Consider the following 21,820-nt stretch of genomic DNA (forward strand, 5'->3'; position numbering starts at 1 on the left):
CCGGCACAAGGTGCAGCTGTGTAATAACCATGCTGTTGAATCAGCTTCTTGATATGCCACACCTGTCAGGTGGATGGATTATCTTGGCAAAGGAGAAATGCTCTCTAACAGGGATGTAAACAAATATTTTATTTCAGCTCATGAAGCATGGTACCAGCAGTTAACATGTTGCATTTAGATTTTTGTTCAGTGTATTTTACACACGTTATTGTTAAAACCATTTGTTGACCATGATCACTAAAGTTATTAAAGCTTATTGGCTACAAAATCAATTATATCAGGCACTTGCAAGGCAGAAGATGTTTATTCTTTTTTATAAAACAATAAAATATCTATTATGATAAACTATATTGGTCTAGATTTTTGGGGGGAAATTCAACATGGGCTGCCCACGCAGTTAACTTGCATCTTGAGAAAGAGGGTTTGGTTTGTTAACATCTTGCATGGTTCTGCAATGTTTAAAAGGAGAAGTATACCAATATTGTATAATACACAGCTGGGAAACACATAAGTGCCAATTCATCCTGACTGTTGAGCAGTCGTTCATAGACTTTAAGAAGGCAGGTAAGTTACAATAGGTTGCCTATTGTTTGTGTATATGACAATATGATGGTTTATAAAATATTTATTCCAGAGACTACTCAATGTGTGTTTGCAGAAATACAGCTGGTAAAAATATGAACCTCATGTTAATGCTAGTAAATTGGTTATACTAACAATGTCCATGTTAGGAAATTAGTGGAAAGCTTTGGATAAACAGTAAACAATATAGTTCTATTGTGTTATTGTACCTCAGACAAACTTGTGACATTTGAAAGTTTTAGCATAAACATCCTTAAGAGTCTATTGACACACCTGTGCCTCAATCTAAGTACCATAATAAAGACAATTCCCACCAAAATCCATCAGTTTAAGCTAGAGATCTGTTTTTTCATTGGCAATCCACCGCATCCGCCTATGTCGCCTTCCGCAACTGAAGATCGCTGAGCTACAGCTGCGTTTGTCAAACCATGAGGTTTGGCCATCTAATATGACCACTCTATGGAAAGATGAAGATCCCACGAACACGATGGTGATCTCCGTTTTGTTCAATGAGCCCCACAAATGTCACAGGGCTCGTCTGAAGGTAATCCGGTACCGGTAAACATTTTTTATGGGAGGTAGTTTTGTGCCAACAGAAAAAAGGGGTTAAATATGTGCCCAAAAAACTAAAATATTTCCTGAGATTTCTTATTTCTCCTAGATATAGTTCAGACACTTCAAAACCTTAGGATTTATTTTTGGACTGTCTGTTTTGCAATTTATTTTATACCTACAGGGGTCTTAGAAAATTCAAAATGATCATGATGATCTTAAAACAATTCCATATGCTAGCTTAGTAGAGAGAGAATTATGTTTGAATACAGTACATCGATGTTGTAATAGTAATTTCCAGGTGAACAAAAAGGAGAGCAGTCATTGATAAGGTCAATGAAAATCAATCCAGTTTAATTACAAGTTGCAACAGGGAGACACCTCCACCACAGAAGCCCTCCCCCCAAAGACTTGAGGTTTTTAAATTACATTCAGTTAAACTTTTAACCTCTAATTTCCAAATGCCCTTGCAGGAAAACTGTCTCTTTTTGGTGGGCCACCCCATCCCCCTGCATCACCATGTCCAAGTACCTGAGGCATTTCACCACGGTGGGTGACGACCACACAGCCCAGTGGCAGGATGAGAAGCTACATGAAGCTAGTGAGGAGCTGGGACCAGCCACAGGACAGATGCCCCAGGGGGAACTCTCCTTCAGAGACTCCCTGAAGATGCTCTACAGCTCCGACAAATTCCAGGTATGGAATATGAGTGGAGTAGGCAATGCTCATACTATCAATCAAACACAGCTAGTAAATGTTACCTTTGCTCAAATCAAATGTCAACTGTGGATGGGGAACTTACGTATGTGTGTGTGTGTGTGTTTTTCAGTCTAGGCCGCAAATATGAGACAGTAAATTCTCACATATGCTTGACAGGTTGGTCTTGTCTGATGAGTGTTTGCCTCTGGTTTAGATAGTTGTGGTGTGCCTGGTCGTCCTGGATGCCATCTTTGTGCTGGTCGAGCTACTGATTGACCTAACAATCATCAATTTGGAGCATGGACACATTGCCCCTCAGGTGAGTCTAGAGTGGTGTTTCCCAAAGTCGGTCCTGGGGACAACAACACTACACAGCCCCAAAAAATCTGTGACCCCAAACTTCCTACAACTCTTCTGTCCTTTCCCTCTTCACCAGGTGTTCCACTACCTGAGTCTGGCTCTTCTCACCTTCTTCATGGTGGAGCTGGCTGGGAAGCTCTTTGCTTACCAGCTGGAGTTCTTCCATCACAAGTTTGAGGTATTTGACGGGCTGATAGTGATTGTGTCCTTCATCTTGGACATTGTGTATATCGCCAGTGAAGATGCCTTCGACGGCACGGGCCTCCTGATCCTCCTCAGGCTCTGGAGGGTGGCCAGGATAGTCAACGGTGAGAGATTTCGTACTTTGTTCACGTTCATTAAGCATCAAAGGGAAGAAAATGGACTGAAACAGGGAGGGACTCCCTGGATATGTCCAATAAACACACATTTTAAAGCTTCATCCAATGCATGCCCTAATGAACACAACCTTTATGTCACACAGCTAGCTAGGTCTCCAATGTTGTAAAATGGGTTTGTGTCCAACATGTCATGTTTTCTCCCACCACTCAGGTATCCTGGTGTCTGTGAAGGCAAGGGCCGATCACAAAGTTCACAAACTGAAGGAGAGCAATGATCAACTGGTCCAGCAAGTTAGCGAGCTACAAGAGCGCAGCGGCAAGGCGGTGAGTTGGCCAGCCCCCGGGAACCCAAACCCCCAAGACAAGTTTAAAGACATTTACATTTTGGTAATTTAGTACACTCTTATACAGTGTCTTACAGTCAGTCAATAGACCCTTTTTCAACACACCCTTCAATCTCTTCACCTTTTTAGGAACAAGAGAACAGTAAACTGCGGGCTCTCCTGCGACAGCATGACATTGAGTACTGATGCAGGAAGAGGAACAAGATGCCATTTTCATTATCCACTTCTAAAGTTTTATTGGAATTGATCAATAAACAAGGGCATATTCTGAAAAGTGTTGACCATCCATACACCATTTGTGTCAGTAATTCCACCATGAGAGGAGCTTACACTGCCCAGATAGATACTAGCCTGGTCCCAAATCTGTTTGTACTCTTGCCAACTCAATTGCTATCATTGTCAAACCAAACATTTGGCATGACAATGAATGACAAGGAGTTGGTAATATAGCACAAAGACTGGCACTTAGGCTAGATAGATTCCACATGATTAGGTCAACCTTCCAACCATTATCTGCATATTTAAGCAGATTATAAAAGCTGATCAGACTTCATATGCCAGTATCTCACAATGCAATGAGCATACGTCTTATTTGATATATATATATGTGCTATGCCTTTATTCAGCTAAGCAATGAATTGACAGCTAATATTTTGTACATAAGATCCTGTAATGAATTTGTTGCATCTTGCTGTTTTTCTGAATACCCATTGCTTGCTATGCAAAGACAATACAAGTATGAATCACTGTGAAAGTATTATTAAATGTTGCTTTATTGATTTTTTTTAATACTCTCTCATTTGATCTAAACTACAGTATGTACAAATAAATAAAAGGTTGTTGCTAACAGCAGCTGAGTAGCATCAGAGAACATCATATTTTTTGCTCTACATTTTGGTCAGCGTACCAGGGGACTCTAAAGAGGCAACATCAATATCCACACTAGCATATGATTAAGAATGAAGCAATGTATTGGCCATGCATTCTAAGTGGTATGCTGGTGAGGATATTAAAACATAGTTGCGGTTTCTTGTTTGTGTGTGCAACACCTTCCCACTCTTCCGTCTGTCAGTCGTTCAAACAAAAGGGAAGAAGAAGTCGTAAGGCAGCTTGGCGTCGATAGTGGGCGAGGCCTTGAAGCCCGGCCGGGCGGCTGCAGACACAGGTATGAAGGTCACAGAGCTGGTGACAGACATGACACGACTGCCTCCAGAGAGTAACGCCTGAGGAAAAGAAAAATGGCAATAAAACATAAGTAGGGTGTTAAATAAAGGTGTCATAGCATTGACCAGAGGTCTGGAAGAGGAACTCTATTGTTCCATCACTTCGCAATATGTTTAAGATGCATAAATTAAGTTACTTTTGAATAAAGGGAATCGAACAGTAGCCTACAATTTCTAAGGAAAGTCTGTTGTTCCATTACAGGGCATATAATGATCTTGGTAAGTGGACTACATGTATTAGATTTACATTTTGGTCATTTAACAGACACTATTCTCCAGAGCGACTTAGTAAGTGAGACACTTATCAGTGTAGCCACGATGGGTGCTCTGGTTGCTGTTGTACAAATACAAGCTGATCAAGTTAAATTTTTGTTCAGCACTTTGTGACAAATGCTTCTATAAAAAGAGCACTATTCAATCAATATTACATTGGTTTCGTCAAATCCGTGTCTCAATATTTTCTGAATGTGTATGCTTGTTATACTTTACACTGCTGCAAGATCATTTTACAAGTTATTTGAGTAATATACACTACCGTTCAAAAGTTTGGGGTCACTTAGAAAAGTCCTTGTTTTCCATGAAAACATACATGAAATTAGTTGCAAAATGAATAGGAAATATAGTCAAGACGTTGACAAGGTTATAAATAATGATTTTTAATTCAGATAATAATTGTGTCTTTCAAACTTTGCTTTCGTCAAAAAATCCTCAACTTGCAGCAATTACAGCCTTGCAGACCTTTGGTATCAATTTGTTGAGGTAATCTGAAGAGATTTCACCCCATGCTTCTTGAAGCACCTCCCACAAGATTGATTGGCTTGATGGGGCACTTCTCACGTACCATACGGTCAAGCTGCTCCCACAACAGCTCAATAGGGTTGAGATCCGGTGACTGTGCTGGCCACTCCATTATAGACAGAATACCAGCTGACTGCTTCTTCCCTAAATAGTTCTTCCATAGTTTGGAGCTGTGCTTTGGGTCATTGTCCTGTTGTAGGAGGAAATTGGCTCCAATTAAGTGCCGTCCACAGGGTATGGCATGGCGTTGCAAAATGGAGTGATATCATTCCTTTTTCAAGATCCCTTTTACCCTGTACAAATCTCCCACTTTACCACCACCAAAGCACCCCCAGACCATCACATTGTCTCCACCATGCTTGACAGATGGTGTCAAGCACTCCTCCAGCATCTTTTAATTTTTTCTGCATCTCACGAATGTTCTTTGTGATCCGAACACCTAAAACTTAGATTCATCTGTCCATAACACTTTTTTCCAATCTTCCTCTGTTCAGTGTCTGTGTTCTTTTGCCCATCTTAATCCTTTCTTTTTATTGGCCAGTCTGAGAAATGGCTTTTTCTTTGCAACTCTGCCTAGAAGGCCAGCCGGAGTCGTCTTTTCACTGTTGACGTTGAGACTGATGTTTTGCGGGTACTATTTAATGAAGCTGCCAGTTGAGGACTTGTGAGGCGTCTGTTTCTCAAGCTAGACACTCTAATGTACTTGTCCTCTTGCTCAGTTGTGCACCGAGGCCTCCCACTCCTCTTTCTATTCTGGTTAGAGACAGTTTGCGCTGTTCTGTGAAGGGAGTAGTACACAGCGTTGTACGAGATCTTCAGTTTCTTGGCAATTTCTTGCATGGAATAGCCTTCATTTCTCAGAACAAGAATATACTGACAGGTTTTTTTTCTGGACATTTTGAGCCTGTAATCGAACCCACAAATGCTGATGGTCCAGATACTCAACTAGTCTAAAGAAGGCCAGTTTTATTGCTTCTTTAATCAGAACAACAGTTTTCAGCTGTGCTAACATAATTGCAAAATAATTTTCTAATGATCAATTAGCCTTTTAAAATAATACATTTGGATTAGCTAACACAACGTGCCATTGGAATACAGGAGTGCTGGTTGCTGATAATGGGCCTCTGTATGCATATATATCTATGAATATGTAGATTTTCCATTAACAATCAGCCATTTCCAGCTACAATAGTAATTTACAACAACGTCTACACTGTATTTCTGATCAATTTTATGTTATTTTAATGGACAATTCTTTTTGCTTTTCTTTCAAAAACAAGGACATTTCTAAGTGACCCCAGACTTTTGAATGGTAGTGTATATTTTGAATCAATGGTTGTGTGGTGAGAGATTTTTACAATCCAAATGAATGCACAACGACAGGTTTTGAATGAAAGACTGGCTGCTTTACAAGTGTGACCAGTTTGGAGTTTTGTACTAAGAGTTGTGAAAATAGTACCAAAGCAGTTAAAAAAACTAAGCCTAGTCCTGGACTAAAAAGCACTTTCATGGATATTCTCCATTGAGCATACTTTTTAGTAGTAAAGTCCCATAATGTTTAAGATGACTCAAGGTTTACCAGGTTGCTGGTATTGGTGTGAATCACTTCAATGACACTGACAATCTGAGCCTGCGGGTTCACCAGGGATCCATATTGGGTCCATTGCACTTCCAGGTGAAGAGGTGAAGAGGTCATAGTAGGAAATGTCAATTGAAATAAATAAATTAGGCCATAATCTATGGATTTCACATAACTGGGAATACAGATATGCATCGGTCACAGATACCTTAAAAAGGAAGGGGCGTGGATCAGAAAACCAGTCAGTAGCTGGTGTGACCACCATTTGCCTAATGCAACTCGACACATCTCCTTTGCATAGAGTTGATCAGGCTGTTGATTCTGGCCTGTGGAATGTTGTCCCACTCCTCTTCAATGTCTGTGCGAAGTTGCTTGATATTGGCGGGAACTAGAACACGCCGTCGCTCCAAAGCATCCCAAACATGCTCAATTGGTGACATGTCTAATGAGTATGCAGACCATATTTTCCGCTTCCAGGAATTTTCTACAGATCCTTGCCAATTGGGGTCGTGCATTATCGTGCTAAAAGATGAGGTGACGGAGGCGGATGAATGGCACAACAATAGGCCTCAGGATCTCGTCACGGTATCTCTGTGCATTCAAATTGCTATCGATAAAATGCAATTGTGATCGTTGTCCGTAGCTTACGCCTGCCCATACCATAACCCCATCGCCACCATGGGGCAGTCTGTTCACAACGTTGACATCAGCAAACCGCTCGCCCACATGACGCCATATATGTGGTCTGAGATTGAGAGGCCAGTTGGACGTACTGCCAAATTCTCTAAAACGACATTGGAGGCAGCTTATGGCAATAGCTCTGGTGGACATTCCTGCATGTCTGGTGGACATTCCTCCCTCAAAACTTGAGACATCTGTGGCATTGTGTTGTGTGACAACTGCACATTTTAGATTGGCCTTTTATAGTCTCCGGCACAAGGTGCAGCTGTGTAATAACCATGCTGTTGAATCAGCTTCTTGATATGCCACACCTGTCAGGTGGATGGATTATCTTGGCAAAGGAGAAATGCTCTCTAACAGGGATGTAAACAAATATTTTATTTCAGCTCATGAAGCATGGTACCAGCAGTTAACATGTTGCATTTAGATTTTTGTTCAGTGTATTTTACACACGTTATTGTTAAAACCATTTGTTGACCATGATCACTAAAGTTATTAAAGCTTATTGGCTACAAAATCAATTATATCAGGCACTTGCAAGGCAGAAGATGTTTATTCTTTTTTATAAAACAATAAAATATCTATTATGATAAACTATATTGGTCTAGATTTTTTGGGGGAAATTCAACATGGGCTGCCCACGCAGTTAACTTGCATCTTGAGAAAGAGGGTTTGGTTTGTTAACATCTTGCATGGTTCTGCAATGTTTAAAAGGAGAAGTATACCAATATTGTATAATACACAGCTGGGAAACACATAAGTGCCAATTCATCCTGACTGTTGAGCAGTCGTTCATAGACTTTAAGAAGGCAGGTAAGTTACAATAGGTTGCCTATTGTTTGTGTATATGACAATATGATGGTTTATAAAATATTTATTCCAGAGACTACTCAATGTGTGTTTGCAGAAATACAGCTGGTAAAAATATGAACCTCATGTTAATGCTAGTAAATTGGTTATACTAACAATGTCCATGTTAGGAAATTAGTGGAAAGCTTTGGATAAACAGTAAACAATATAGTTCTATTGTGTTATTGTACCTCAGACAAACTTGTGACATTTGAAAGTTTTAGCATAAACATCCTTAAGAGTCTATTGACACACCTGTGCCTCAATCTAAGTACCATAATAAAGACAATTCCCACCAAAATCCATCAGTTTAAGCTAGAGATCTGTTTTTTCATTGGCAATCCACCGCATCCGCCTATGTCGCCTTCCGCAACTGAAGATCGCTGAGCTACAGCTGCGTTTGTCAAACCATGAGGTTTGGCCATCTAATATGACCACTCTATGGAAAGATGAAGATCCCACGAACACGATGGTGATCTCCGTTTTGTTCAATGAGCCCCACAAATGTCACAGGGCTCGTCTGAAGGTAATCCGGTACCGGTAAACATTTTTTATGGGAGGTAGTTTTGTGCCAACAGAAAAAAGGGGTTAAATATGTGCCCAAAAAACTAAAATATTTCCTGAGATTTCTTATTTCTCCTAGATATAGTTCAGACACTTCAAAACCTTAGGATTTATTTTTGGACTGTCTGTTTTGCAATTTATTTTATACCTACAGGGGTCTTAGAAAATTCAAAATGATCATGATGATCTTAAAACAATTCCATATGCTAGCTTAGTAGAGAGAGAATTATGTTTGAATACAGTACATCGATGTTGTAATAGTAATTTCCAGGTGAACAAAAAGGAGAGCAGTCATTGATAAGGTCAATGAAAATCAATCCAGTTTAATTACAAGTTGCAACAGGGAGACACCTCCACCACAGAAGCCCTCCCCCCAAAGACTTGAGGTTTTTAAATTACATTCAGTTAAACTTTTAACCTCTAATTTCCAAATGCCCTTGCAGGAAAACTGTCTCTTTTTGGTGGGCCACCCCATCCCCCTGCATCACCATGTCCAAGTACCTGAGGCATTTCACCACGGTGGGTGACGACCACACAGCCCAGTGGCAGGATGAGAAGCTACATGAAGCTAGTGAGGAGCTGGGACCAGCCACAGGACAGATGCCCCAGGGGGAACTCTCCTTCAGAGACTCCCTGAAGATGCTCTACAGCTCCGACAAATTCCAGGTATGGAATATGAGTGGAGTAGGCAATGCTCATACTATCAATCAAACACAGCTAGTAAATGTTACCTTTGCTCAAATCAAATGTCAACTGTGGATGGGGAACTTACGTATGTGTGTGTGTGTGTGTTTTTCAGTCTAGGCCGCAAATATGAGACAGTAAATTCTCACATATGCTTGACAGGTTGGTCTTGTCTGATGAGTGTTTGCCTCTGGTTTAGATAGTTGTGGTGTGCCTGGTCGTCCTGGATGCCATCTTTGTGCTGGTCGAGCTACTGATTGACCTAACAATCATCAATTTGGAGCATGGACACATTGCCCCTCAGGTGAGTCTAGAGTGGTGTTTCCCAAAGTCGGTCCTGGGGACAACAACACTACACAGCCCCAAAAAATCTGTGACCCCAAACTTCCTACAACTCTTCTGTCCTTTCCCTCTTCACCAGGTGTTCCACTACCTGAGTCTGGCTCTTCTCACCTTCTTCATGGTGGAGCTGGCTGGGAAGCTCTTTGCTTACCAGCTGGAGTTCTTCCATCACAAGTTTGAGGTATTTGACGGGCTGATAGTGATTGTGTCCTTCATCTTGGACATTGTGTATATCGCCAGTGAAGATGCCTTCGACGGCACGGGCCTCCTGATCCTCCTCAGGCTCTGGAGGGTGGCCAGGATAGTCAACGGTGAGAGATTTCGTACTTTGTTCACGTTCATTAAGCATCAAAGGGAAGAAAATGGACTGAAACAGGGAGGGACTCCCTGGATATGTCCAATAAACACACATTTTAAAGCTTCATCCAATGCATGCCCTAATGAACACAACCTTTATGTCACACAGCTAGCTAGGTCTCCAATGTTGTAAAATGGGTTTGTGTCCAACATGTCATGTTTTCTCCCACCACTCAGGTATCCTGGTGTCTGTGAAGGCAAGGGCCGATCACAAAGTTCACAAACTGAAGGAGCAATGATCAACTGGTCCAGCAAGTTAGCGAGCTACAAGAGCGCAGCGGCAAGGCGGTGAGTTGGCCAGCCCCCGGGAACCCAAACCCCCAAGACAAGTTTAAAGACATTTACATTTTGGTAATTTAGTACACTCTTATACAGTGTCTTACAGTCAGTCAATAGACCCTTTTTCAACACACCCTTCAATCTCTTCACCTTTTTAGGAACAAGAGAACAGTAAACTGCGGGCTCTCCTGCGACAGCATGACATTGAGTACTGATGCAGGAAGAGGAACAAGATGCCATTTTCATTATCCACTTCTAAAGTTTTATTGGAATTGATCAATAAACAAGGGCATATTCTGAAAAGTGTTGACCATCCATACACCATTTGTGTCAGTAATTCCACCATGAGAGGAGCTTACACTGCCCAGATAGATACTAGCCTGGTCCCAAATCTGTTTGTACTCTTGCCAACTCAATTGCTATCATTGTCAAACCAAACATTTGGCATGACAATGAATGACAAGGAGTTGGTAATATAGCACAAAGACTGGCACTTAGGCTAGATAGATTCCACATGATTAGGTCAACCTTCCAACCATTATCTGCATATTTAAGCAGATTATAAAAGCTGATCAGACTTCATATGCCAGTATCTCACAATGCAATGAGCATACGTCTTATTTGATATATATATATGTGCTATGCCTTTATTCAGCTAAGCAATGAATTGACAGCTAATATTTTGTACATAAGATCCTGTAATGAATTTGTTGCATCTTGCTGTTTTTCTGAATACCCATTGCTTGCTATGCAAAGACAATACAAGTATGAATCACTGTGAAAGTATTATTAAATGTTGCTTTATTGATTTTTTTTAATACTCTCTCATTTGATCTAAACTACAGTATGTACAAATAAATAAAAGGTTGTTGCTAACAGCAGCTGAGTAGCATCAGAGAACATCATATTTTTTGCTCTACATTTTGGTCAGCGTACCAGGGGACTCTAAAGAGGCAACATCAATATCCACACTAGCATATGATTAAGAATGAAGCAATGTATTGGCCATGCATTCTAAGTGGTATGCTGGTGAGGATATTAAAACATAGTTGCGGTTTCTTGTTTGTGTGTGCAACACCTTCCCACTCTTCCGTCTGTCAGTCGTTCAAACAAAAGGGAAGAAGAAGTCGTAAGGCAGCTTGGCGTCGATAGTGGGCGAGGCCTTGAAGCCCGGCCGGGCGGCTGCAGACACAGGTATGAAGGTCACAGAGCTGGTGACAGACATGACACGACTGCCTCCAGAGAGTAACGCCTGAGGAAAAGAAAAATGGCAATAAAACATAAGTAGGGTGTTAAATAAAGGTGTCATAGCATTGACCAGAGGTCTGGAAGAGGAACTCTATTGTTCCATCACTTCGCAATATGTTTAAGATGCATAAATTAAGTTACTTTTGAATAAAGGGAATCGAACAGTAGCCTACAATTTCTAAGGAAAGTCTGTTGTTCCATTACAGGGCATATAATGATCTTGGTAAGTGGACTACATGTATTAGATTTACATTTTGGTCATTTAACAGACACTATTCTCCAGAGCGACTTAGTAAGTGAGACACTTATCAGTGTAGCCACGATGGGTGCTCTGGTTGCTGTTGTACAAATACAAGCTGATCAAGTTAAATTTTTGTTCAGCACTTTGTGACAAATGCTTCTATAAAAAGAGCACTATTCAATCAATATTACATTGGTTTCGTCAAATCCGTGTCTCAATATTTTCTGAATGTGTATGCTTGTTATACTTTACACTGCTGCAAGATCATTTTACAAGTTATTTGAGTAATATACACTACCGTTCAAAAGTTTGGGGTCACTTAGAAAAGTCCTTGTTTTCCATGAAAACATACATGAAATTAGTTGCAAAATGAATAGGAAATATAGTCAAGACGTTGACAAGGTTATAAATAATGATTTTTAATTCAGATAATAATTGTGTCTTTCAAACTTTGCTGTCGTCAAAAAATCCTCAACTTGCAGCAATTACAGCCTTGCAGACCTTTGGTATCAATTTGTTGAGGTAATCTGAAGAGATTTCACCCCATGCTTCTTGAAGCACCTCCCACAAGATTGATTGGCTTGATGGGGCACTTCTCACGTACCATACGGTCAAGCTGCTCCCACAACAGCTCAATAGGGTTGAGATCCGGTGACTGTGCTGGCCACTCCATTATAGACAGAATACCAGCTGACTGCTTCTTCCCTAAATAGTTCTTCCATTGTTTGGAGCTGTGCTTTGGGTCATTGTCCTGTTGTAGGAGGAAATTGGCTCCAATTAAGTGCCGTCCACAGGGTATGGCATGGCGTTGCAAAATGGAGTGATATCATTCCTTTTTCAAGATCCCTTTTACCCTGTACAAATCTCCCACTTTACCACCACCAAAGCACCCCCAGACCATCACATTGTCTCCACCATGCTTGACAGATGGTGTCAAGCACTCCTCCAGCATCTTTTAATTTTTTCTGCATCTCACGAATGTTCTTTGTGATCCGAACACCTAAAACTTAGATTCATCTGTCCATAACACTTTTTTCCAATCTTCCTCTGTTCAGTGTCTGTGTTCTTTTGCCCATCTTAATCCTTTCTTTTTATTGGCCAGTCTGAGAAATGGCTTTTTCTTTGCAACTCTGCCTAGAAGGCCAGCCGGAGTCGTCTTTTCACTGTTGACGTTGAGACTGATGTTTTGCGGGTACTATTTAATGAAGCTGCCAGTTGAGGACTTGTGAGGCGTCTGTTTCTCAAGCTAGACACTCTAATGTACTTGTCCTCTTGCTCAGTTGTGCACCGAGGCCTCCCACTCCTCTTTCTATTCTGGTTAGAGACAGTTTGCGCTGTTCTGTGAAGGGAGTAGTACACAGCGTTGTACGAGATCTTCAGTTTCTTGGCAATTTCTTGCATGGAATAGCCTTCATTTCTCAGAACAAGAATATACTGACAGGTTTTTTTTCTGGACATTTTGAGCCTGTAATCGAACCCACAAATGCTGATGGTCCAGATACTCAACTAGTCTAAAGAAGGCCAGTTTTATTGCTTCTTTAATCAGAACAACAGTTTTCAGCTGTGCTAACATAATTGCAAAATAATTTTCTAATGATCAATTAGCCTTTTAAAATAATACATTTGGATTAGCTAACACAACGTGCCATTGGAATACAGGAGTGCTGGTTGCTGATAATGGGCCTCTGTATGCATATATATCTATGAATATGTAGATTTTCCATTAACAATCAGCCATTTCCAGCTACAATAGTAATTTACAACAACGTCTACACTGTATTTCTGATCAATTTTATGTTATTTTAATGGACAATTCTTTTTGCTTTTCTTTCAAAAACAAGGACATTTCTAAGTGACCCCAGACTTTTGAATGGTAGTGTATATTTTGAATCAATGGTTGTGTGGTGAGAGATTTTTACAATCCAAATGAATGCACAACGACAGGTTTTGAATGAAAGACTGGCTGCTTTACAAGTGTGACCAGTTTGGAGTTTTGTACTAAGAGTTGTGAAAATAGTACCAAAGCAGTTAAAAAAACTAAGCCTAGTCCTGGACTAAAAAGCACTTTCATGGATATTCTCCATTGAGCATACTTTTTAGTAGTAAAGTCCCATAATGTTTAAGATGACTCAAGGTTTACCAGGTTGCTGGTATTGGTGTGAATCACTTCAATGACACTGACAATCTGAGCCTGCGGGTTCACCAGGGATCCATATTGGGTCCATTGCACTTCCAGGTGAAGAGACAGGGGAATGCTGCAACTCTGAGCTTCCTGCTTAGTCCAAAAGAATAGAAACATATAAGGGCTGTTACCAACCATCAATATGGAGTCATTGTTGTTTACACCATTGTGGTTGTTGAGAAACCGGAAAAAGCACTTCTCATAACCAACTATGTCTGTTGGTGGTGGAAGTCCTTCAATCAACCATCCCTTCTCTGCAAACTTTCAAGATTCAATCCAAATGTCTTATCAATTTCATCTACTGTTTTGTGTCATCGTTGCAGTATGTTTTTAATGGTTGTAATGTAATGGTTGTCTATGTATCCTTAATATATGCTATGACAGCAACATCTACATCACAACATTCAAATTAATATTTTCTAACATGCAATGAAAATACTTTGCCCAAAGCTTCTCACCGTAGGTTTGGTTTGGTTCCTTATTGGCACCCAGTCCATTGGGTTCTGAGGTGGGGAATTCCCAAAAGAGGCCACATACTGGGGGAAGCTTTGTCCCCTCAATACTCCTAGAACCACTTCTGATACCACTGAGCAGTTAGCAGTCTCATCCAATCTAGAAATAGATAAGAGAAATACAGTATTTCCTTCACCTCAATGCCTTAGTTACTTACAGACAACCAAAGACATTCACATTAGGGGGTGAGGGACAAGGGTCAAGAAAAAGTGGCAAGGGATTTGTTTGGGATTGGGCCTTAGGTCCTGTAGAACAGAGCAGTGTTCCTCTCTCACCTCAACGTGCAGCCTGACACCATGTCGACCCCGAACAGGACAGGGGAGCGGTGATGGGGCCCTCTGAGACAGTCTGACAGTTTGGAGCCATGGAGGAGGGTAAAAGCTCCCCTCGAATCAGCACTGTGAACTATTCCAGTGAGCAGGACAGTTAAGGACACAAATACATTATGTCTGGCCTCTCGTCAAGTTTGAGAAATACTCAGATATAACTTATAGGTTTCATATACGTTTTAATATGGGTTCTTCAATATTGAGTCAGTAATAGGGTGCATATTCATATCTCTTAAAAAAAAACAGAAAAATAGGGAGTTATTTCAAGAACACCAAGGAACTAGTGAATCAACAGCTCATAGAAAGCTGAAGCATCTGCTCTTCAAAGGGATCCCATGCCACTTTGATCAGAACAAATGGATAGTTGATGACGTGAAAACTCATGAAGAATATGCCATGTAAGAGAAATTATAACTCACTCTGGCCACTCCAAAAAAGGATATTCTGCTGTTTTGGATCCAGCCAGTAGAGGGAGCCCCACAACATAACCAGGATTCCCACTGGAGTGGAACGCCACTTGGTCAACATTCTGCAAGCAGAAGACATCAAGGGGAGAGAGGTATTGCTGACTAAAGTGATAGTGATTTTGGCTTTCGTTTACATTAAGAGTAAACCACTTTTCTGGGTTGATGCAAAAGTTCTATGCATAGAACTATGCAAAATGCTAAAAAATATATATAAATATGGCACCTGGACGAATTCAATTTGAAACTCCTGCTCTATTGGGACCATGTTACGGTCGATGGCTCCAAGGACCAAAGACGCGTTCACATTCACAATGTCTCCAGCCTCACTGTACGTGACCGTGTAAATAACCTGTCAGCAGAGGAAAACAGAATGTCAAAATTTGACATTAGTGATGAGTCTGAATGTTTATGATTAGGACAAGTCTTCAAGTCATGCCATGTTTCCTACAATCAAGCAACGGCAATAAAATAAAGTACTATTTTTCCACAAATTTGGGTCCACCTCATTCCCACCTACCACCTCCCTTGGCCATGAGACAGGGTATCTGTCACATTTATCAATACAAAATAGCATTCCTGCGTAATTGCGAGGGGTTACAAATTGCCTCGCTACACACGTTGGCATGTTCTTTTTTTTACGCAAGTAGGCAGAGCGGCCATCCTGTGTAGCTTGCTTTGTGAGGCTTTAGACTTCACCTGGAGCACCACATTGATGCACACTGCTGAGTCAGGGGCCACAGAGTCCAACAGTAGCGGGTCCAGGCTCAAGTCACCAGTGATATTCAGCTGGGTCTGAGTCCCCTCCAAAGATTGCAGGACAATGGAGGTCACCCCCACAGCCACAAATCGCATATCTTCACTCTTCTTCTGTGAAATAAAAAGGGAATTGGTCTGTTCAGATACAGGTGGGGTTTCAGGTGGGGTTTTACAGAGTGGTTTTTCTCTCATTTATGCTGGCCACAACTACAAGTAAAGGACTAGTCGACAACATTATTTGGGTAGGAGTTGACAGAACATTACATTTTGCACTTTCCAAAACATAAAGCTGAACATCAAGGCGAGACCAACTCACAGAGAGGAGGCGGGGGTCAGTGTAGCTGTGCATGTTCAGGGCCTGCAAGGTGGTACAGTCCCACTCCAGGACCAGGCTCCGCATGCATCTATTGCTCTGCTCCTTCAGGAACGCTGAAAATGCATGTCACAAATACAATTTGATGAGAGAGGTTTAGGCTAAAGTGAAGGATGAGGACAAAACTTAAGTGGTGTGGTTACATTGTGACCCACTTCAATTTTGGCCTCTGGCCCCTCCCCCTCAAACATCCTCCTCCTCTTCCACACAAACACTGAGAACACTCAGCCCTGGTCTGGTTCCATGTTGATCCCTAGCCCTTTTATAATTCCCAGATCGAAAAGGACTAAATAGATGAAAGCAATGTGAAAAGCTCAATGTATCAGTGTATACATTTGAAGTCAGAAGCTTACATAAACTGAGTTTAAATGTGTTTCACAATTCCTGACATTTAATCCGAGTAAAAATTCCCTGTCTTAGGTCAGATAAAATAAAGTGGTGATACTAAGAATGTGAAATGTCAGAATAATAGTAGAAAGAATGATTTATTTCAGCTTTTATTTCTTTCATCACATTTCCTGTGGGTCAGAAGTTTACATGCACTCAATTAGTATTTGGTAGCATTGCCTCTCAATTGTTTAACTTGGGTCAAACGTTTCGGTTAGCCTTCCACAAGCTTGCCACAATACGTTGGGTGAATTTTGGCCCATTCCTCCTGACAGAGCTGGTGTAACTGAGTCAGGCTTGTAGGCCTCTTTGCTCTCACACGCTTTTTCAGTTCTGCGCACAAATTTTCTATGGAATTGAGGTCAGGGCTTTGTGATGGCCACTCCAATACCTTGACTTTGTTGTCCTGAAGCCATTTTACCACAACTTTGGAAGTATGCTTGGAGTCATTGTCCATTTGGAAGACCCATTTGTGACCAAGCTTTAACTTCCTGACTGATGTCTTGAGATGTTGCTTCAATATATCCACATAATTTCCCCACCTCATGATGCCATCTATTTTGTGAAGTGCACCCGTCCCTCCTGCAGCAAAGCACCCTCACAACATGATGCTGCCACCCCCGTGCTTCACGGTTGGGATGGTGTTCTTCGGCTTGCAAGCATCCCCCTTTTTCCTCCAAACATAACGATGGTCATTATGGCCAAACAGTTCTATTTTTGTTTCATCAGACCAGAGGACATTTCTCCAAAAAGTACGATCCCCGTGTGCGCACACGGTCCCCATGTGCGGTTGCAAACCGTAGTCTGGCTTGTTTATGGCGGTTTTGGAGCAGTGGCTTCTTCCTTGTCGAGCGGCCTTTCAAGTTATGTCGATATAAGACTCGTTTTACTATGGATATAGATACTTCTGTACCCGTTTCCTCCTGCATCTTCACAAGGTCCTTTGCTGTTGTTCTGGGATTGATTTGCACTTTTCGCACCAAAGCACGTTCATCTCTAGGAGACAGAACGCGTCTCCTTCCTGAGCGGTATGACGGCTGCGTGGTCCCATGGTCTTTATACTTGCATACTATTGTTTGTACAGATAAACGTGGTACCTTCAGGCATTTGGAAATTGCTCCCAAGGATGAACCAGACTTGTGGAGGTCTACAAATTTTTTTCTGAGGTCTTGGCTGATTTCTTTTGATTTTTGCATGATGTCAAGCAAAGAGGCACTGAGTTTAAAGGTAGGCTTTGAAATACATCCACAGGTACACCTCCAATTGACTCAAATTATGTCAATTAGCCTTCTAAAGAAGCTTCTAAAGCCATGACATCGTTTTCTGGAATTTTCCAAGCTTTTTAAAAGGCACAGTCAACTCAGTGTATGTAAACTTCTGACCCACTGGAATTGTGATACAGTGAATTATAAGTTAAATAATCTGTCTGTAAACAATTGTTAGAAAAATTACTTGTGTCATGCACAAAGTAGATGTCTTAACTATAGTTTGTTAACAAGAAATGTGTGGAGTGGTTGAAAAACAAGTTTTAATGACTCCAACCTAAGTGTATGTAAACTTCCGACTTCAACTGTAAGTAGAGCCATCACAGTACTGCTTCAGCCCCTTCAGATCTTTGAAAACCTAGGGACCTAATTGGGAGGGGGCCAATACTGACAGTGTGGATGTACATGGAGCTGAACAGTCTCTGGTACCTGCAGGGTTCAGGTCAGAGCAGTGGGCTGTAACAGAGGGGGCCGGCAACCGGAAGAACCCCCTTCCTCCGCTTTCTTCCTCCGTTTCTATGACATCTCCGTACTGAAGGGGGGAAAAAAAGAGTTGGAAAGAGAGTGAAGGCGCTAACTGAAGCTAGTGTCAAACTTTGTTCATTGTAGATCCCAAGAGTATTGCACTATTAAGTATCTTGTACTATCACCAGAAAACAATCTCACAACAAAAACACTGTTGATTCTTCTTGATGGACATTGTCAACAGTGTGGGGTGAGTCTCACCAGGTATCCAGGTGAAGTTAGCGGTTCCACTGTAGACGTTGTGGCCCCATTATTGGCAGAACCAAACAAGAACTGCACAAAGTGCTTGTAGAGGCCATCAAAGTTCCCTGCGGTAGGAACCTCAGGTGTGGCGAGGGACAGTCCTGCCTCATCTTCAACACAGATGTACAGTACATAGATAATTGTCACCTTATCATAGACTCATAGCTCAATTATGCTTTTAGATGTTTGAAATTCAAGAATGCCACATTCACATTCTTCGAGTGATTACAGGTGTGTTCTTTGTTATTACAGGTGTTTATGTCCCTACTTATGTCAGATAATGATCAACTAACATTAATAAACTGCTAGTAAACCAAAGACGTTAAAGAACTAGAGTGGAGGGAGCATAAGAATCAGGTCATGGATTGTACAGAGTGGCTACAGATATGGAGTTTCAGTATCCCAATTTGCCCAAACTACAAATTCTGCGCATATCCATTATTTTTTTTACGTAGCCGAGTGCCCACTCCACTGCCAACGTACTTGCTGCCTAGAAAGTTTGGCTACCTAGAGGTGGAATGCAGAAAGACACAGACAGCCAGTCTAATTAGCAATTGAATGTTATTTTTTTAATCATCATTGCAAACATTGGCTAAGCTGCGCAGGAGGCAGACAGGCAGTCAAGTAGTGTTCTTTTTTCAGGAACTACAATATGGCAGCAACTATAAAGATTAGCCTTCATCATCACACAAAACGCTGAAAATGTAAGGACTGCGTCCTGCTTGTGCAACTGCAATATCCGTTACAACAGACAGAGAATGTTGTAGCCTTCATAAAATGTTTTGGAAAGTTCATTCAAATCGCCATAGGGTTTTTATTTCAGCTGTTCAGAAATATGAGGCAGACATCATCAGGGTTCAAAAGAGGGTGAGTAAATAGAGAAACATGAAGGGAGAGGGAGTGAGCAGCAGCTACATTAGAAAAACTAATGTGATCCGGATCCTTAGCTTAAAAAAAAAAAAAAAAGGTTTCCGGAAGGGCGGGCGGGGGTGAGGCGAGGCTCTGTATCCGTAGCCACAGCCTAGATTATATTATATCAAGGCCTATTAAACTTACAGTTAGTTGACTGTATGCAGAAGACGTCTAGGTTAACCTCCTGCTGGACAGACCTCTGCACCTGAGCATAGCCATCTATAGTTTCACTAATAGTGTAGGTGACCACGTCCTGACCGCAAAGCTTCGGCTCACCACTGGAAAGAACACATAGATCAATTATTACACTGATTATGTCAAACCCCAAGTCATCAGAAAAGAAAAGAGGAGTACTAGTGACTTGCCGGACTGTTTTCACTGTACAGCCGGTGAAGAGAGCTAATTCTTGTCTGCAATCTGGGTCACAGCAACAGTTGGGGTCACACTGGTCCTTTAATTGATCGCACGGGCAAATTCTGGAAACTGAGGATAAAGAATGCTAATTTAGCTGAAGTGACACACTAGACAGAGCTCACCTAATGGGTTACACCTAGGCTAATTCCCTGATCCTTATGCGTGTGTTAGTCTCACTAGACAGACGAGTTGCCTACCACAATGTAACCAATGTGCGGTTGCCCCAGTTCTGGAATTTCCAAGACTATGTGCATCCCAAATGGCACCCTATTCCCAATATAGAGCACTACTTTTGACCAGGGCCCATAGGGTAGTGGACTGTATAAGGAATAGGGTGCCATTTGGGATAAACCCTACATCTAAGGGACCACATCAATATAATAGTAACCCATAGTACAGATAGATAGATAGATAGATAGATAGATAGATAGATAGATAGATAGATAGATAGATAGATAGATAGGAGTCCACCTTATGTTAGGCTTGCTATAACAGAACGGGGTATAGGCCTACCCACCCTTTACCCATGTTATGGGCTTTATTGGACTATGCACAAACCACATCACATGTAGATTGCCTGAAAATGTTATATTCAATGTCTATGTACCCTTATGTATGGCCCTGTTCAAATACTTTCGAACAAATACATTTCCTTGAAATATCTCTGATAAGGGTTATTCTGTCTAAAGTAGTGTAGGCCATACTGCCCTACCAAGCAAAAGAGCAGTAACTGTGCATTTGGTCCAAAATGTGTTATTCACTTTTTTTCATACATTAAATACATGCTTTATCGTGTGGACAAATATCCTGCCTCCATCGTGTTGTGTATTGGAGAAAATGGGGGGTCATGTTTGCAGTAACTGCAAAAAGTTAAGGTGAAACCAAGGAAAAGGGCAGTAACTGCCATCACACACGTCAGTTACTTACTGCCTTTTACCTTGGTTTCACTGAGCGTTGTGCTGCTGTGTCTACGGTTGACCTTGGTATTGTTCTTCGTTGATACAAGTGTCAAACTATATGACACTGACAGCCACATACAAATAAATATATTAACACAAGTTTGTGTAAAAAACAATCGTCATGGAAACGTATTCCAGTGGGTGTACCAAGCAAGAAGGCAGTAACTGCCGTCTAGGGACAAATGTCATGTTAGAGGTCGGGGTCAATATTAATTTAAAAAATAACCTCATCGTAAGACAACAGATAACCACATCTCAAATGATCTGCCTACAATTCATTTGGTTGGACAATAAAAAAAACTTTTAAGTCATTTTTCAGTTTCACTCTATGAGCAGTTACTGCTCTTTTGGTTGGTAGAGCAGCATAGTACAGAAAGTTGGGTGCGGAGACGTTACATTGAGAGACAATCAACCATCCTTACCATCCGTGACAGAGGGAGGCAGGGAGCCGGATAGCGGCAGAGGTACTTGAGGAGACATGGACGGTGGCGTGGACTCTGTGGTTGACGGTGTACTAAAACCAGTCCCATCTCTTGTGCTAACCACATTCGAGGCAGTTGAAACAATCTCAACGTCTAGACCGGTGGAATTCTCATAATCCGTGACATTCTGCTTACCTAACAAATCAATGACTGATTCGTTAGCGCGTTCAAAAGTAGAATTGAAATCGTCCGTGTTTTGTGCTACACTGAACTCAAAAAATGGCCATGTATATAACGTTATCAGCACCCAAACAAAGGCGTCCATCTTTATTATTGATTTCTGGAAGCATTATGTTGCTTAGGGGATCCCT

At 41.3% G+C, this 21,820-nt stretch overlaps 3 protein-coding genes across 5 annotated transcripts; 2 read left to right on the forward strand and 1 right to left on the reverse strand.

Annotated features, from left to right (window-relative positions):
• Positions 1-498: 498 nt before the first annotated feature.
• LOC120065287 (voltage-gated hydrogen channel 1-like) lies at positions 499-3,725 on the forward strand. Its single transcript, XM_039016162.1, has 6 exons — positions 499-564; positions 1,608-1,830; positions 2,048-2,152; positions 2,270-2,501; positions 2,725-2,837; positions 2,987-3,725. Exons 2-6 carry the CDS (start codon positions 1,654-1,656, stop codon positions 3,041-3,043), a joined length of 684 nt encoding a protein of 227 aa, XP_038872090.1. The 5' UTR covers positions 499-564; positions 1,608-1,653; the 3' UTR covers positions 3,044-3,725.
• Positions 3,074-21,786, reverse strand: LOC120065286 (tectonic-1-like). Of its 3 annotated transcripts, XM_039016160.1 has the most exons (14): positions 21,450-21,786; positions 20,020-20,137; positions 19,799-19,932; positions 18,701-18,852; positions 18,404-18,506; positions 16,266-16,378; positions 15,890-16,060; positions 15,417-15,542; positions 15,170-15,255; positions 14,673-14,810; positions 14,343-14,496; positions 13,906-13,974; positions 6,458-6,520; positions 3,074-4,080 (listed from the first exon to the last, which is right to left on the reverse strand). In XM_039016160.1, exons 1-14 carry the CDS (start codon positions 21,772-21,774, stop codon positions 3,934-3,936), a joined length of 1,899 nt encoding a protein of 632 aa, XP_038872088.1. In that variant the 5' UTR covers positions 21,775-21,786; the 3' UTR covers positions 3,074-3,933. The 3 variants fall into 3 exon arrangements, with proteins under 3 accessions (XP_038872088.1, XP_038872089.1, XP_038872087.1); XM_039016161.1 differs by lacking the exons at positions 3,074-4,080; positions 6,458-6,520 and adding an exon at positions 10,459-11,465 and having other exon boundaries at positions 13,885-13,974; XM_039016159.1 differs by lacking the exons at positions 3,074-4,080; positions 6,458-6,520 and adding an exon at positions 10,459-11,465 and having other exon boundaries at positions 13,843-13,974.
• Positions 7,886-11,110, forward strand: LOC120065288 (voltage-gated hydrogen channel 1-like). Its single transcript, XM_039016163.1, has 6 exons — positions 7,886-7,951; positions 8,995-9,217; positions 9,435-9,539; positions 9,657-9,888; positions 10,112-10,222; positions 10,372-11,110. The coding sequence occupies exons 2-5, from the start codon at positions 9,041-9,043 to the stop codon at positions 10,171-10,173; spliced, it is 576 nt and encodes a 191-aa protein (XP_038872091.1). The 5' UTR covers positions 7,886-7,951; positions 8,995-9,040; the 3' UTR covers positions 10,174-10,222; positions 10,372-11,110.
• Positions 21,787-21,820: the final 34 nt, after the last annotated feature.

This window comes from Salvelinus namaycush, chromosome 20 (genome assembly GCF_016432855.1).
Source record: "Salvelinus namaycush isolate Seneca chromosome 20, SaNama_1.0, whole genome shotgun sequence".
Taxonomy (NCBI): domain Eukaryota; kingdom Metazoa; phylum Chordata; class Actinopteri; order Salmoniformes; family Salmonidae; genus Salvelinus; species Salvelinus namaycush.